This window comes from Ochlerotatus camptorhynchus, unplaced genomic scaffold (genome assembly GCF_037179485.1).
Source record: "Ochlerotatus camptorhynchus isolate MF236.1 unplaced genomic scaffold, CSIRO-AGI_Acam_v1.1 ptg000292l, whole genome shotgun sequence".
Lineage (NCBI taxonomy): Eukaryota > Metazoa > Arthropoda > Insecta > Diptera > Culicidae > Ochlerotatus > Ochlerotatus camptorhynchus.
Genome location: NW_027040781.1, coordinates 433399 through 447026, shown reverse-complemented (window position 1 = coordinate 447026; position 13628 = coordinate 433399). Strand labels below are relative to the sequence as shown.

General features: G+C 40.2%; 1 protein-coding gene across 3 annotated transcripts in view; it reads left to right on the top strand.

Annotated features, from left to right (window-relative positions):
• Nucleotides 1-13628, top strand: part of Cad87A (cadherin-87A) — a 727611-nt gene that overhangs the window by 340084 nt on the left and 373899 nt on the right. For all 3 annotated transcript variants that reach the window (XM_065228518.1, XM_065228520.1, XM_065228519.1), the window contains one exon: nt 1169-1300. In XM_065228518.1, the coding sequence (XP_065084590.1) occupies nt 1231-1300 (70 nt within the window). In that variant the 5' untranslated portion in view covers nt 1169-1230. The remainder of the gene's footprint in view (nt 1-1168; nt 1301-13628) is intronic.

Sequence of the window (13628 nt, the reverse complement as noted above, 5' to 3'; positions counted from 1 at the left end):
GTGAAATTCTCATATGAGATTTCTGCTTGTCTTGTTGAGATTTCTTTACCGACTAGAACAGTGCACAAACACACACACACACATACATAGGGACCACCACTTACTTGTTTGACTTGAGTCGTAAACATTTCACTTGAAATCTTGAAAAGCAGTCCTATCAGTCAGTCAGTCAGTCAGTCAGTGTTGGTGGTGGTTGGGAGGCTCTACAAATTGGCTCAGTTTTAAGTCGAAAGCAGGTTGCAGCTGGTAGGAATCCTCTTGAGGGGGATCAACATTTTTCATTCTGAATGTTGTTGCTGCTGAGAGACGAAGATTATCGGTTTCTGGAACAGGACGGAAATTTCCTATGAATAGAATTATTAGCAATGCGAATAATAAGGCTTTGGCTGGATGGTTTTGGATTGCTATGTTGATATGATTTCATACTGGATGGAAATACTCATTACAATTCAAAGCGACAAATCGAAAATGATGGCAGGAGTCGTCAATCAAGTTAGCAATTTGTACGAAACAAGAATTTATTAAAACCCACCCGTAAACGTCTTATTAATTAGGAAAATTTATAAAAATGCGATCAAGAATCCCACTTTCCCACCCACAGGAAAACAAATCTTCTGCTACCTCTGCAAACATCATTTTAATGCTCATTGCTTCACCTTAATTACTGCCCTTTTATCAGTAATTATCACCACTCCGTGCGGTTCTCGCTCAGGTCGGTGAGCGTCCAACAACAATCCTCAGTCACCACTCACCCATCCATGGGAGCGAGAAAAAAGAAGATGTTCGTTCCAATTTCGGTAAAGCTCCTTACTTCCATTTCCCCACTCCACAGAGACAGCGAGCCAGAGTGGTGGGGGTGGCACCGACAAGGCAAACAGACTTGTCCTTCCCATCTCAGAGTCATAATAACTTTTAAGCTTCCTCTATTTATTCTACCGACCCGACACACGTTAGGCAAGAGTGCGAGTGGCGGCATCTAATTGCTTCTTGCTCCATCCACCTCCATACACGTCGGCGGTGACACGAGAAAACGATTCCGAACGCTCTGCCGCCGAGCGAACAACCTCGTGTGAATCGTGTGACTGACTTGGCTGTGAATGAATGTGCTCCCTTCGACAAAGTGCAACAGCGTGGCAATAATTCCCTTCGTTATTTTTTCTCTTTTCAGTTGGACCAACTGCTTCAGGACGACGTCGACGTAGCAGCAGCAGCAGCATCACCAATTCAGCAATGATAGCCTCCGCCCAGCGATGGACAGTTTTAATACCGTTCCTAACGATAGGGTTCCTGCTTCAGACATGTAAGTACAGTACAACATGTGCTTCGTTTCTTCATTTTTCGAGCTTTAGGGATTGGGGAGGGGGGGGGGGATGTAGGTGGAGGTTTGATTGCAGAATGGGTCACTGCATCGAAACCATTTTTCGAACTGTCCATGATACAGGATATTTTATAAGACGACACCCGTAGTCGTTTTCTCACCATGATAAGTTAGATTTCGTTTTATGCTGGTTGCGTTTGAAATAACTTTCCGGCGATGGTGTCCAAACAGAGGTGTGTGTAAGTGTGTGTGTGTGTGGGAAATGTATTAATTTTTCATTTTCACAAACAAAAATTTAGTGATTAAAAATGATTGGAAATTTTCTCTAAATTTGATCCCTAACAGATAATAATCTAAATTTACAAGAGAAAACAGTTAAAAGGTATGTTACCAGTATTAAAATCAAGTTGGCTCACTAATGTCTAAATGCCGCTATCTGACTTGCCAACGAACATAACAGCGCCAACAGAAGCCCACAAAAGCCGCAAAACATTTCTTAGTAACGCTTAAAGTTTATTGAAATCACATGTCATGTTGAAATATTCCATATTTTCTTTTAACGGCTTAAAACTCAACAAAAGACGATCTTCTTTTCAGTAAGAAAAAACGGTCGCCACAAGGCCAGTGAGCCCCTTTCATAATTACTAACAATTGCACAGTGGTCCAGAATGCAGATTTAGGTGGAATGATATGTTTTGAGCCTGAAATTGAAACTTTAGACTAAAAGTCTCTTCTACAAAGTTGTTCCTTATAGTTATGCCCTCATTTTGATGACAATAAATTCTGGGGTGGTTCCTATTATCATTAAAATCAAAAATCTAACTTATCTGTTTGAATAAATTAAGGTATACATTTTTCGACAAAGCTATAGCTGAGCTAATTTCAAGCAACTTTGGTCAAAACAACTTTTTTGTATCTCTTTAGTTGGCCGATTTAGAGCTATTTTCTTGAATTGAGTTAGGGTGGCTCTAAAAAAAAACAGTTGTTTTGCTCTAGTTTTCTTATTTCGAATTTCTCAGCAAAGGTGTCTTGGAATAACTTTTAGATCTTAAGAAGGCGCAAATTTTTGCCGCACAAAGCTTCTCAATATCTTTCGCCGATCAAAAGTTATTGACGTTTTTATACTAAAAATATGCACTTTTCATATTTTAATATCTCTGGTTGGGGCAAACAAAAAAAAAGTTTTTCGACAGCATTTGAAAGGGCGTATGTTATTCTCAATAATATGAAAAAATGGAGGTATGTTATTTTTTAAACTCGTATAAAATCAATTTGAATTTATTCATATTTTTTACTATATTCGCGTATATCTTTTTTATTAGAAGAGATACAGACAACAAACTTCGCTATAAAACATTCGTCTCAAAGAGTTTTAAAAGTCTCTAGAAGATGACTTTCTGATATCACAAGTCTAAACCATTCAGTCTGTCGGGACCATGTTACAGTCGCTTTAAATCAATGGATGCATGGTAGGCTTGTCGCATAGGAGAAAACTTGATAACTTCAAAAAAAATTTACCCAGAAACGAAAAAAAAACACATCACTGATATTTTTTATATGTTCTGTAAAAAATTCTTAATTTTCTAGGCAATATATAAACACATATTACGCCCTCTCTCTTCAAACCATGAAAACCATAGAAACAAATACAATCAATATTTGACAATACAAGAAACAAATAATTTATTCATTATATTTTTTCCTAAAAGTTTACAAAGTGTGTTTAATTACATTTCATTTCATATGTTGTTTTTTGAAATCGGTCTATTATAATAAGTTATAATATTTGAATAAAAACATGTTTAAAAAAAACATTTTTTGGACCACCCTAACATGCAAATGGTCACCTTAATGACAAAATAAAGAAAAAATACGGGACCCCCTGGAACTTCTCAACCTACCAGAATCAGCGATACGATAACAGGAATCTGTGGTGGATCACGCTCAGCGCCCATACTACCGCACGCCACTGACCATCCAAATTCTGGTTCTTCTTGATTGGAAATGAACGACTGGGATTCGGAACACACCGAAAATCTACAACAAACAGCATTACCGAAGAAAAACGTGCCAGATCAAATGGAGCGTTGAACCGTGACGGAAACAAGACGCTACTGGCTCCACTATCTCTGGAGACATCCGACCCGAAACCCCACGCCAGCAACAAATCTTCCCTTCTCGTTTCCTGGGTCACGACCATTTGCTGGTTTGCTGGGGCAAGTGAAAAGGGGACGCATCACATACATCCGGTTTCGCCCTGTTGCCCTCTTTTTTCATGCCTCGATTTCGGAAGGATTCATCTTGAAATCTAACCGGATGGAGGGACACTTTTGCCCGGTCCGGTGTACGGTCGCATTTGTTTGTTTGTTTGGACATGTTCAGTTCTGACATACTGGGGCATTACACCGATCTATTTTCAGATCAAAATAAATCTTCTCGTGTAACAGTGTCAACTCGCACCAATAATGCGCTATTTCAACAGCTACGCCCATTAATCACTTCGAACCTACGTCAAACGTATCCCAACATGTCCGTGCGCTCGAATTATTCATATTAATCAACTGAGGAATCCACACTACTGGAAGCCATTAATTTCGGTAATAACACTCACACAGCATCATCAAAATCACACTTCATCCCCCCACCACCCGATCGTCGTCGTCCCACCTTTACAAGCAGGAACCCAACATCATAACTAACGCCTAACGGTCCCAGCCAAACCTCCAGTCAGGCAAAGAAGTGAAAGGTTTGGGCAAATAAAGTGACAGGTTTATTATTGGTATTGTTGTGTAGTTACCACTTCGGTCTCTCACTTTCCCTCTCCAGTCGAGATTTTCTTCTGGGGTTGACGTGTCGAGTCCCCGGCGGTGGAAAACGGATTTGTCCACCCCGACCGTTCGCCTGATTCGTTTCGTTGTTGCCTCGGTTTCCCTCCACGTGCGGTGAGTCGACGAATCAGGGTTGACTTTTTCTGACGCCTTTTCGTCGTAATTCTTCGGATGGCAGTGGGAATAATGGATGAGATAATAGGGTGACCATTAGACTGATGCAAAATTTGACATTTTCAAATTCGACACAGTGCGTAAACGGTTCCAAATTGGGTCCTGATTAGCCTCCCAAATTTTGATCTCATTCATTCAGAAACTTACTTGGCACAAACCATTATCACTCTGCATGCAATTTTCAACTACATGTCTGTTGAACATCACTTTTCGATCAAATGTTAAGAACAAAAGTTATTAATGTACAAGATGCTCATGTCTTATGATCATGGTCAATAGACTGATGAAAAATTTGAAATTTTCACTCCACATTGCTCAAACGGTTCAAATTGGGCACTGATTAGCCTCCCAAAATTTGAACTCATTTGGTGAGAAACTGACTTGACACAAACCATTTGAAGTCTATAAGGGAATTACTATGGAGAAACCATAATTTCGGTTCATATCTATCTCAAAATTCATCAGTTCACTCTACTTCAAAAAATTATAACTAAGCTTGTTGAAAATTTTCTCAGCTACAACTTTGTTAAAGACCACTTTTCGATCAAATATAAGGAACAAAAATTATTAATGATTCAAGTCACTGATGTCTTATGATTATGCTCAATCAGCTGTTCAGCAGGAAACATTGGTGTTTATAGCGCGTAGAATAGAGGATAAAAATCATGGCTACTATGTCACACTGCAGAATACAGTGTTGCCCATAATGCAGTTGCTTAATCTTACCATAAGATTATCAATGTCTTAAGCAATTAATAACTATTGATTTTGACGTTTGGCTGTAAAACGATTTTCTGCAAAGTTGTAGCTGATAAAAATTCCCATAAGAATAGCAATTGAACTTGTTTAACAGTACAATATGTAAAAAGACTATAAGACAATGAACAAAAAGTTTTGTTTTCCCATAGTAATTTCCATATAAACTTCAAATAATTTTTGCCAAGTCAGTTTTTTTATCAAATGAGTTAAAATTTTTGGAGGCTAATCAGGACCCGATTTGGAACCATTTGAACACTGTGGAGCGAAAATTTCAAATTTTGCATCAGTCTAATGGTCAATCAACTGTTCAGAGCACAGATAGAGCACAACAATCATGGCTACTATGTCACACTGCAGAATACAGTGTTGCCTACAAAACAGCTGCCTGATCATGCCATAAGATTATCAATCTCTCAAACAATTAATCATTATTTAATTTGACGTTTAGCGGAAAAACGATATTCTGCAAAAATGTAGCCCATAAGAAAGCTATTGTACTTTCTAACAGTGCAATTTGGAAAAAGGCTAGAAGACTGTGAATGAAAATTTAGGATTTATCATAATAATTTCCATATAAACTTTAAAGTGTTTGTGGCTAGTCAGTTTCATAACAAATGAGGTCAAATTTTGGAAGGCTAATCAGGACCCGATTTTGAACCATTTGAGCACTACACACTTAGAAATTATCGCTATTGCTACGCGCGAGCTGTTGCATTGGAACTCTTGCTGCGATGCCTCGCCACAGAAAGGTTCCCATCGTAGAAGTCAGTTTTGCCGTATGAGCGGCAGTTAGTGTGAGAATGGATGCGAGATACCATACCCAAGCAACACCATTTGTTTCTCAGCGACTAACAACAACCTTAGTGTGACTAATAGACGGTCTAAATTATGGACAACGCACCGCATATAAAACTTAATTGTACCTTAAAAAGCGCAGAAGGTGGAGTCTCTTTGCAACTTTTGTTTGTGTCATAAGATGTTGCAAATAAGGTGCGTGATATTTGAATGACACAAGTTGTAAATGAGGTTTCAACTGACTTAACTGCAATGTTTCACTGAAATATTTAAAACAGTACTGTGATGTTTTCGAATACATGTAAATGACATTCAAGTTAACCACATAAATGTATTGGATATTTTTGTGAGGTGATGCGGAAAAAGCATACTGATGTTTTTATTTAGACTGCAAAATCAGAAGGGACAATCGTAGAAAAAGTCATTTGAATAAAAGTATGAAATTTATTTCTTTAAAATATTGCTAACTAGTTCGTTTTTTCAAACGCATCTAGTTATATGGTGAAATTACACATTTTGCTTCGATTAAATATATACGCCTTCAAAAACTTACAAATTGATGCCACAAATAAGCAGCTTAAAAATATTACGAAATGAAAAATCGATCTCTAAAAAAAAAATTATATTCAAACTATTGGAAAACATTACAGCTGTAATAAGTATTTCACGTTTTTATGTTAATAGGGTGTGAAACATGAATAAATTGAAAAATAAGTTAATTATGTTTATTTCTGGTATATAACATATGGCTGCCAGTCTCTTATTGTGTACATTGCGGGTCAACATGTTCAGTACAACCATATTTATTTGTATGTGTGGTTGTGTTTGCGAATGAGATTAATTTTTGGTTTCATTCTAACCGAACGAAATTAGCATGATGATGAGTTCTTAAAACTCAAAATTATGTTTAAAAAAAAAGTAATAATCAATGGGACGGTCAGTGGTCACTCTACATAATGTACCCAGGCACTTTTTCGGCTCTCTAAGGCAAGGCAGTGCTCTGTTGTGAGCCGATCACCGAAAAGATATTCTGACAAGCTGCTAGATGCGACACCCCGTCACATCAGTGGAAAACTAAAACACACCTACCAGACCCCTATTTCATGAAGTGTCTTACCCGTAGGCGCAAATCTAAATTCTAATCAGCATAGTTAATTATAATAAATACTTTACAAGTAACAATCAATCAAGGCCTAATAATTGATCAGCTTTTTTAAACCCAATAAGCGTTTTTATGCAGTACCGATAGATCCTATTAATTTTATTTTTTTAGCTGATAGAAAGTTTATTGAACGCAAAAAACGCTTAAAAACTAGTTTGAAGAAGTATTTTATGCATATATTTAAACTTAAAGATATTTTTTTAATAAAATAAATGTTATAAATTTTTATCAACTTCAAAAATTAATCAATCAATAAGAAAATATATAAATAAAATAAAAACAAATTAAAAAAGCCTGGAAACCAATTTGAATTCATGACTTAAACTCGCAAACCCCCACTGTCTATTATTGAAAAAAGCTAAAACTTTCATAATTTCGTCATTTTCGAACAGAATATTTTTATCTACCCTTTGCAATAGAACCGCACACTTCTCAAGTTTTGATGAGCATTGCAGTATTATATACGCTTTTAATCTCATCGAAGAAAGTTGAACTCCCAACAAAACCGAAAGGTTGATTTTCTGCGGCTTTTGTGTCCATCTATGTGCGGTGATGTCTGAAAAAAAATTGTGTTTAACCGTCAATATTTTCTTAAAAAAATGAGTAAACTTCAGCGGTTACGGATTCCGAAGACGGTCGTTGGAGATCAGTTGTGGGACTGGCATGACTCCAGGAAACAAGAAATAAAAATTCAGCTCCAAATTAATATACCAGCTAGCTGCTGCGTATCATCAATTTCTGGTTAGTACATAAATCCTTGCTTTTTAACCCCTTGGTCAATCATAATATTACTATCCAATAATTAGTAAATGGGATCGATATTTCAAGCTTATAATTATAAAGCAAAGATTTATTTCGAAATTTTGACAAAATACAAATCAAAGCCTTCACCTGAACAACATTCCACCATCACAAAATAGAGTCAACCAAAATGGAGAACTTAATATAGTTCTTTAATGTCCTGCACCGATAACACATCAAAACGCCATCTCATAACCATTAACAAGTGTAAAATTCTGAATTGATTTAATTTTTCAATGTTTGGAATATTTGTGAACATTCTCCATTATAGCAACATAATTTCGGCCGGTAGTTTACGGTTCATCCAGATATAATCCAGCTCACTGAACTGTTGCAAACATGTTAAATAGTACGTTACAATAATGTAGCTATTTTTCAAGGCATCATGAAAAGTTTACAACAAGTATTTTTTACGTTGCAGATGAGTGGATATTAAAATTAATGATTCATATTGAACTGCAACAACACCGCAACGATTTGTCAACATAACTGCACCATTACGTATTATCGATGGTATCCATGTTCCAATCATAAAATGTGCTGACTATGTGCGTGCTTTAAACGTCACTTGTCAGTAGCAATGTGACATCGAGTGGTAGCGACATCGGTGCAGCTCCTCCGCCAGCAGTCATCAGGTTTCGGCATTATAAGCCACTAGTTCTGGCAATCCACCCGCTATTTGGTGCCGTTTCCAGTTCGCCAGCAGTTCCGGCAAATTCGAGCTCCGTCTCTAACGGATCCTCAACGGCCACATCTCCGTTCGGCGGTATCAACATATTTGCTGCCCCCAGCTCACGCAACAACCCATCCATCGTCACCTCAGGCTGCTCACCGTTCTATTTAGCCCTTTGGAACACCCGGTCGGTTGAGAGACTACGGCCACGCCAGCCGCTGTTGGCATCGGCTTTAGTCACCATCGTCCCTCGCCATCCGTAATCCTATCATCCTCGTCGTGGTCTTCCATTTCCTATGCAGATGTTAGCACATGCATTACGATTTCTCCGCTTTTGCCAATGTTGTCCAAAAATATTTTACAACATCAAAGTGACAAGACATATTTGAGCCATGGTAGATACTATATGGTTACAACAAACCTTTACAGTGACAACTTGATTCAGTTGGTTGCAAAACGAAGTTTTTTAAAACTTATACATAGATTCAAACGCTTAATTGCAACAAGACTGCAAATAGGTTCTTCAACACATCTTGGTTCATCAACTTTTTAGTAACATTTCGAAACAGTTGCTCAATAGGTACAAAAACATATAGTTCACGCTCTGTTGCACCAACGTTTTAAGAAACATACTGTTTTATGGAACTCTCATTCAACAAACACAACACAAGTTAGATTTGTTGCTCAAGTGTTTCATACAATATCACGTAGCATATAACTTCATACCAATTTGAGTGTAACATGTTTGCTCCTCCCATTTGAGGCATGATTTGACAGGTCATCTAAGCAGTACATTGGAACAGTTGAGTTTCATTATTGTGACCTAAAGTAAATGAAGCAACAAAGTTGAAACTTTGTCGTATCAAGATGTATTTCCTGTACCATTTAAGGGATTTCAGGGCAACTTAAATAAAAAATAAAAGAATTGAGATGTTTCTGTGTTGCTTGGGTATCTTGATGTGATGAATGTGTTGAGCAGGATCTCTTTTTGGTGCAAGGTGAGAGTACGGAGAGAGTGGAGATAAATCTGCCGAGAGAATTTACCGACAAGCTCATCCCAGTTTAACTTGTTCATCAGCCGTATCGAGTTAGCGAAAATCACCCCCAAAACACGAACGGTGTTTTCGTTTCGAAGCCACGGCACTCTGAGTGGCAAGACGTCAGTGTAGCCCACTGATATCGACGCAGATTTCTCTAGGCTCAGCCTTGCACCAGAGGCACGTTCGAAATGTTGAAATGTCTCACGTATCAGTTCCATTCTTGCCAGGCATGTGCTGATCACCGACACATCATCGGTATATGCAACAACGAGATCAGGTCCACATATCTCCTCGAGCCGCTTCATCAATTGGTGTAGATAGAGGACGAATAGATGCATGGAGAGAGGGTCCCCCTGGCGAACCGATCGCTCGATGGGGAATGCTTCCGAAAGATGCCCGTTTATCAACAGGCGAGAGGACGACAAATCTCCGATTTTGCTTAGTAGACGAACGAGATTCGGATTGAACCCGAGCGAGCACATGTTACGAAAAAGAAACGACCGGTCCACTACGTCGAAAGCGTGACGGAGGTCGAATGATGCCAGTAAACCACGTTGTTTACATTTGGTCAGTTGTGCGATTCGATCTTTCAAAGCAAGGGTAGCTTGAAATATATTCCGGCCGAAATTAGAGCATTTTTGACTCTCGCTGACCACTCCGTGGGTACTCATTCATCACGCTCTCCAGACGCTGTTTAAGAATATTTACGAGAGAGGGTTTTATAATCAAAGTTGAGTAATGAGATTGGTCTATAAGAGTGCGCTGAACGATCGATTCCCTTCTTCTTCACAAGTACGATCACACCGTCAACAAAATCAGCTGGGAAGTAACCTGAAAGTGCCTCGTTTATGACGAGTGTGATTTCTCTCCAGATGACATCGAAAGTTTTGAGATAGAACTCTCGTGGCAAAGAGTCTCCTCCGGGAGACTTGTTCGAGCTGCTAGTCTTGATGGCTGTGTATATATCAGCCGGAGTTATCTCATTCATACAGGATTCACTTACCGGGTCGTTTTCAGGGATCATTCTCTCGCATTCGAATGTGTCTGCTGCTGCTCTTTCCGTCTCACCCGCAGCGTATAGCGATTGGTAGAAGCCAAGCATGTGTCGTTCGATCGCACCAGGAGCATCGATGAGTTGGTTATCGTTGTCTCGCAGTTGTGTGATGGTTGTTTTTTTCCTACGCCTATCGCCCAGCTGGAACATTGAGATCGGTTCTCCAGAGATGAAGGACTCGTTTACGCGCATGAATGCTTGCGTGAAGCTGCGCTGAAGAGTCAACATTTTTGCTTTTACGTGATTTATTGTTGACAGCATCGCAGGGTTTTGGTAGTAGCCATCGTACGCTCGCCGTAATTCTCCATATAGGCGTTGGTGTTCCTGATGAAAATAGTCGAAAGCAGCCTTTGATTTCCAACGGAAAAATGATTTTATTTTAGGCTTAGCGCACGACAGCCACCACTGCATCCATGAGGGGTAATTTCGACGCTGGCGGGTCCAGTATTGCCAGCGTACCTGGAACTCGTGAATGTTGTCTGTTGTCAACAGGTGTGGACGTAGCGACCAAAAACCACGACCAGGTTCGCGGCTTGATTGAAGAAGACAAATTCGCGTTGTTACGGCTTTATGGTCAGAAAAACAGCAAACATGTGCATCAGCTGTTCTCAACTGACTTCGTAGACCGTGGCTAACGTACATACGGTCTTGGCGAGAAGATGAGTTGTGTGTAATGTACGTGTAGCCCGGTATATTTGGACAGAGTTGTTCCCAAACATCGAGGAGCTGCAGCTGCTGTACGGTTGCGAGGAGAGCGGGGCTGTGATTGTATCCCGTTGCATCACGTTGCCGTAGAACACAGTTGAAATCGCCAGCTATCAATGTGTGCTCTGTGCGATGTCGGAGTTAGTAAGCGAGAGTATTGATGAAGAAACGCGTAAACGTTACATATTGTAGTGTTCTGCACCCGTAGTGCAATCAGCCGTCCGTCTAAGCTCTTCTCGACGTTTGAGAATTTCAGGTGCTCTTTCAGCGCTATTGCCGTCCCCCTTCGTGAGTGATCTACATTGCACACGACGTTGTAGCCAGGCAAGCTGAGTTCCTCGTTCTCTACTTCCTGCAATAGTGCGATGTCTATATCCATCGTTCGTAGAAAAGTTCGTAGTGCGTTGAGTTTTGTTGAGTTGGTGATGGTGTTGATATTAATCGAAGTGATATTATAGCTGCTGAGATCCATTATAGTTCGTTGTCTACCTCCTCGTTCGCATCGTCATGTCGTTGCTTTGTAGCTTCCCGAAGTCGATGACCCATCTGTTTCGTTTCCATCGGTGGTTTGACGTGTGACCATTCTGCTGATTGAACCTATCAAAGCCGACGGTGCCATGAGAGTAGCACTTTGTTCGGCAAGGTTTGTTTTCGCCAGTTTCGGCTTGACAGGGCTGTGTGTGGACAGCTTCGGAGCCGTTAGCGCAGGTTGAGTTGCACTTGGTCTTTGGGTCAGTGGATTGATTCGTTGCTTTCCCCCCTCACCGGGCTTCGGTCCAAAAGGTTTGACGAATGGTGTTTTCTGCGTCGTTGCAGAGGCTTTCGGGGCGGTTGGTTTCGGTCCCGGTTGCTTTGTCACATTGGCATACGTGTACGTTTTTTGCACAAGCAATTTTTTGTTATGTACACAAGAGATGCCATTGTGTACAAATTCGCTGCAATGGCGGCACGTTTGCAGCTGTCCGATATATGTCACACTCGTTGACTGACCGTCGATAGTGATGTAGCTTTCGATGTTGCGCTTAACCATCATGCGCGCGATGCGAGCGCCAGTCGGACGCCCAGCAAAGCGATATTTGATATCCCATACATGATCGGTGACCGAGAGCACTTCACGGTAGGCGCAGAGAAATTCAGTAATTTGTTCGTTTGTGATACTTTCGGACAGGTCAGCTTCACCTCAACCGCCCCGTCCTCCATTGTGATCCGAAGCTTATAGGTTTTGCTGTCTACTTCGGTCTCGTGCTTGTTGTCGTGTTCTGCTACAATTCTCTGCGCTAGCTCTAGGTTGACGACCTTCACAAAGGCGCATCCAAATACCTTACTTGGCTGGAGACGAAGAACTTCTTCGTATTGTAGACCCAATTCGGTAGCAACAAAGTCATCATAGGATGGCTTCTTCGGCACGTTCGAATAATCGATGCGAAACGTGTTTTCACGTCGAACACTCATCGCGGCGATAATCGCGACGAAAAGAACACGCGAAAATAACCACTAAAACGAGGCGAACCGAAAATTGAAAAAAAAAACATAGCTTACGTGTGGCTTCCAGGGAAATAAAACGTCTGCTCCGCTTGGAAGTTGAGCGCTAACAGAGCAATCAAAACTCACCAGCTACAATGCTCACCAAACTGTGGTGAGTTTGAGTTTCATGATGTTTGCTTGAAATCCGAACGTGACCTGAAACATACATCACTGCTGCTGGAAGCAGTAACTTCGTATCTGCAATCGGTGAAGAGTAATTTTGTTCCAATATCAAGCGTGATTTTTGAGAGCCATCACTGATTGTTTTTTATGGTCAATAATTTTCATTTGAGCTAAATTTCAGCCACTTCGTAATTTGCAAATAAATTCAAAATGACGTGTTCGCTATTTTCCGACAGATCGCAACTCAAAAATTACGCTTCCAATCAAAATGGCGGCAGAGACAAAGATGCAGGAAAAAGTTATTCCTTTCCGGACAAATATACAAGTAATAACATGGTTTTAATATGCGTATATGCCTTCCGGAAGCCAACATTTTGAGTTTGGGTCCGCCATCTTGGATTCCGGAATGACGCTGTTCATTGACCCGCAGCTTCTACTTGTAGAGCTCATTAGGTAGACATCCATACACCAAGTATTGAAATGCATATGCGCTGGTCGGAGCCATCTTGGAATTAAAAACTCTGAACTCTGAAACTCTTCTTCTTCTATCCTTAATGGGGTGTTTACATCTGTGCGGATTTACTCGCGCTAGTGTACTCGCCAACTAGCACGAATTTCAGTTTCTCCTGAAATGTCATGCCGGTAGACGCTGATGATGATTACATTATGCTG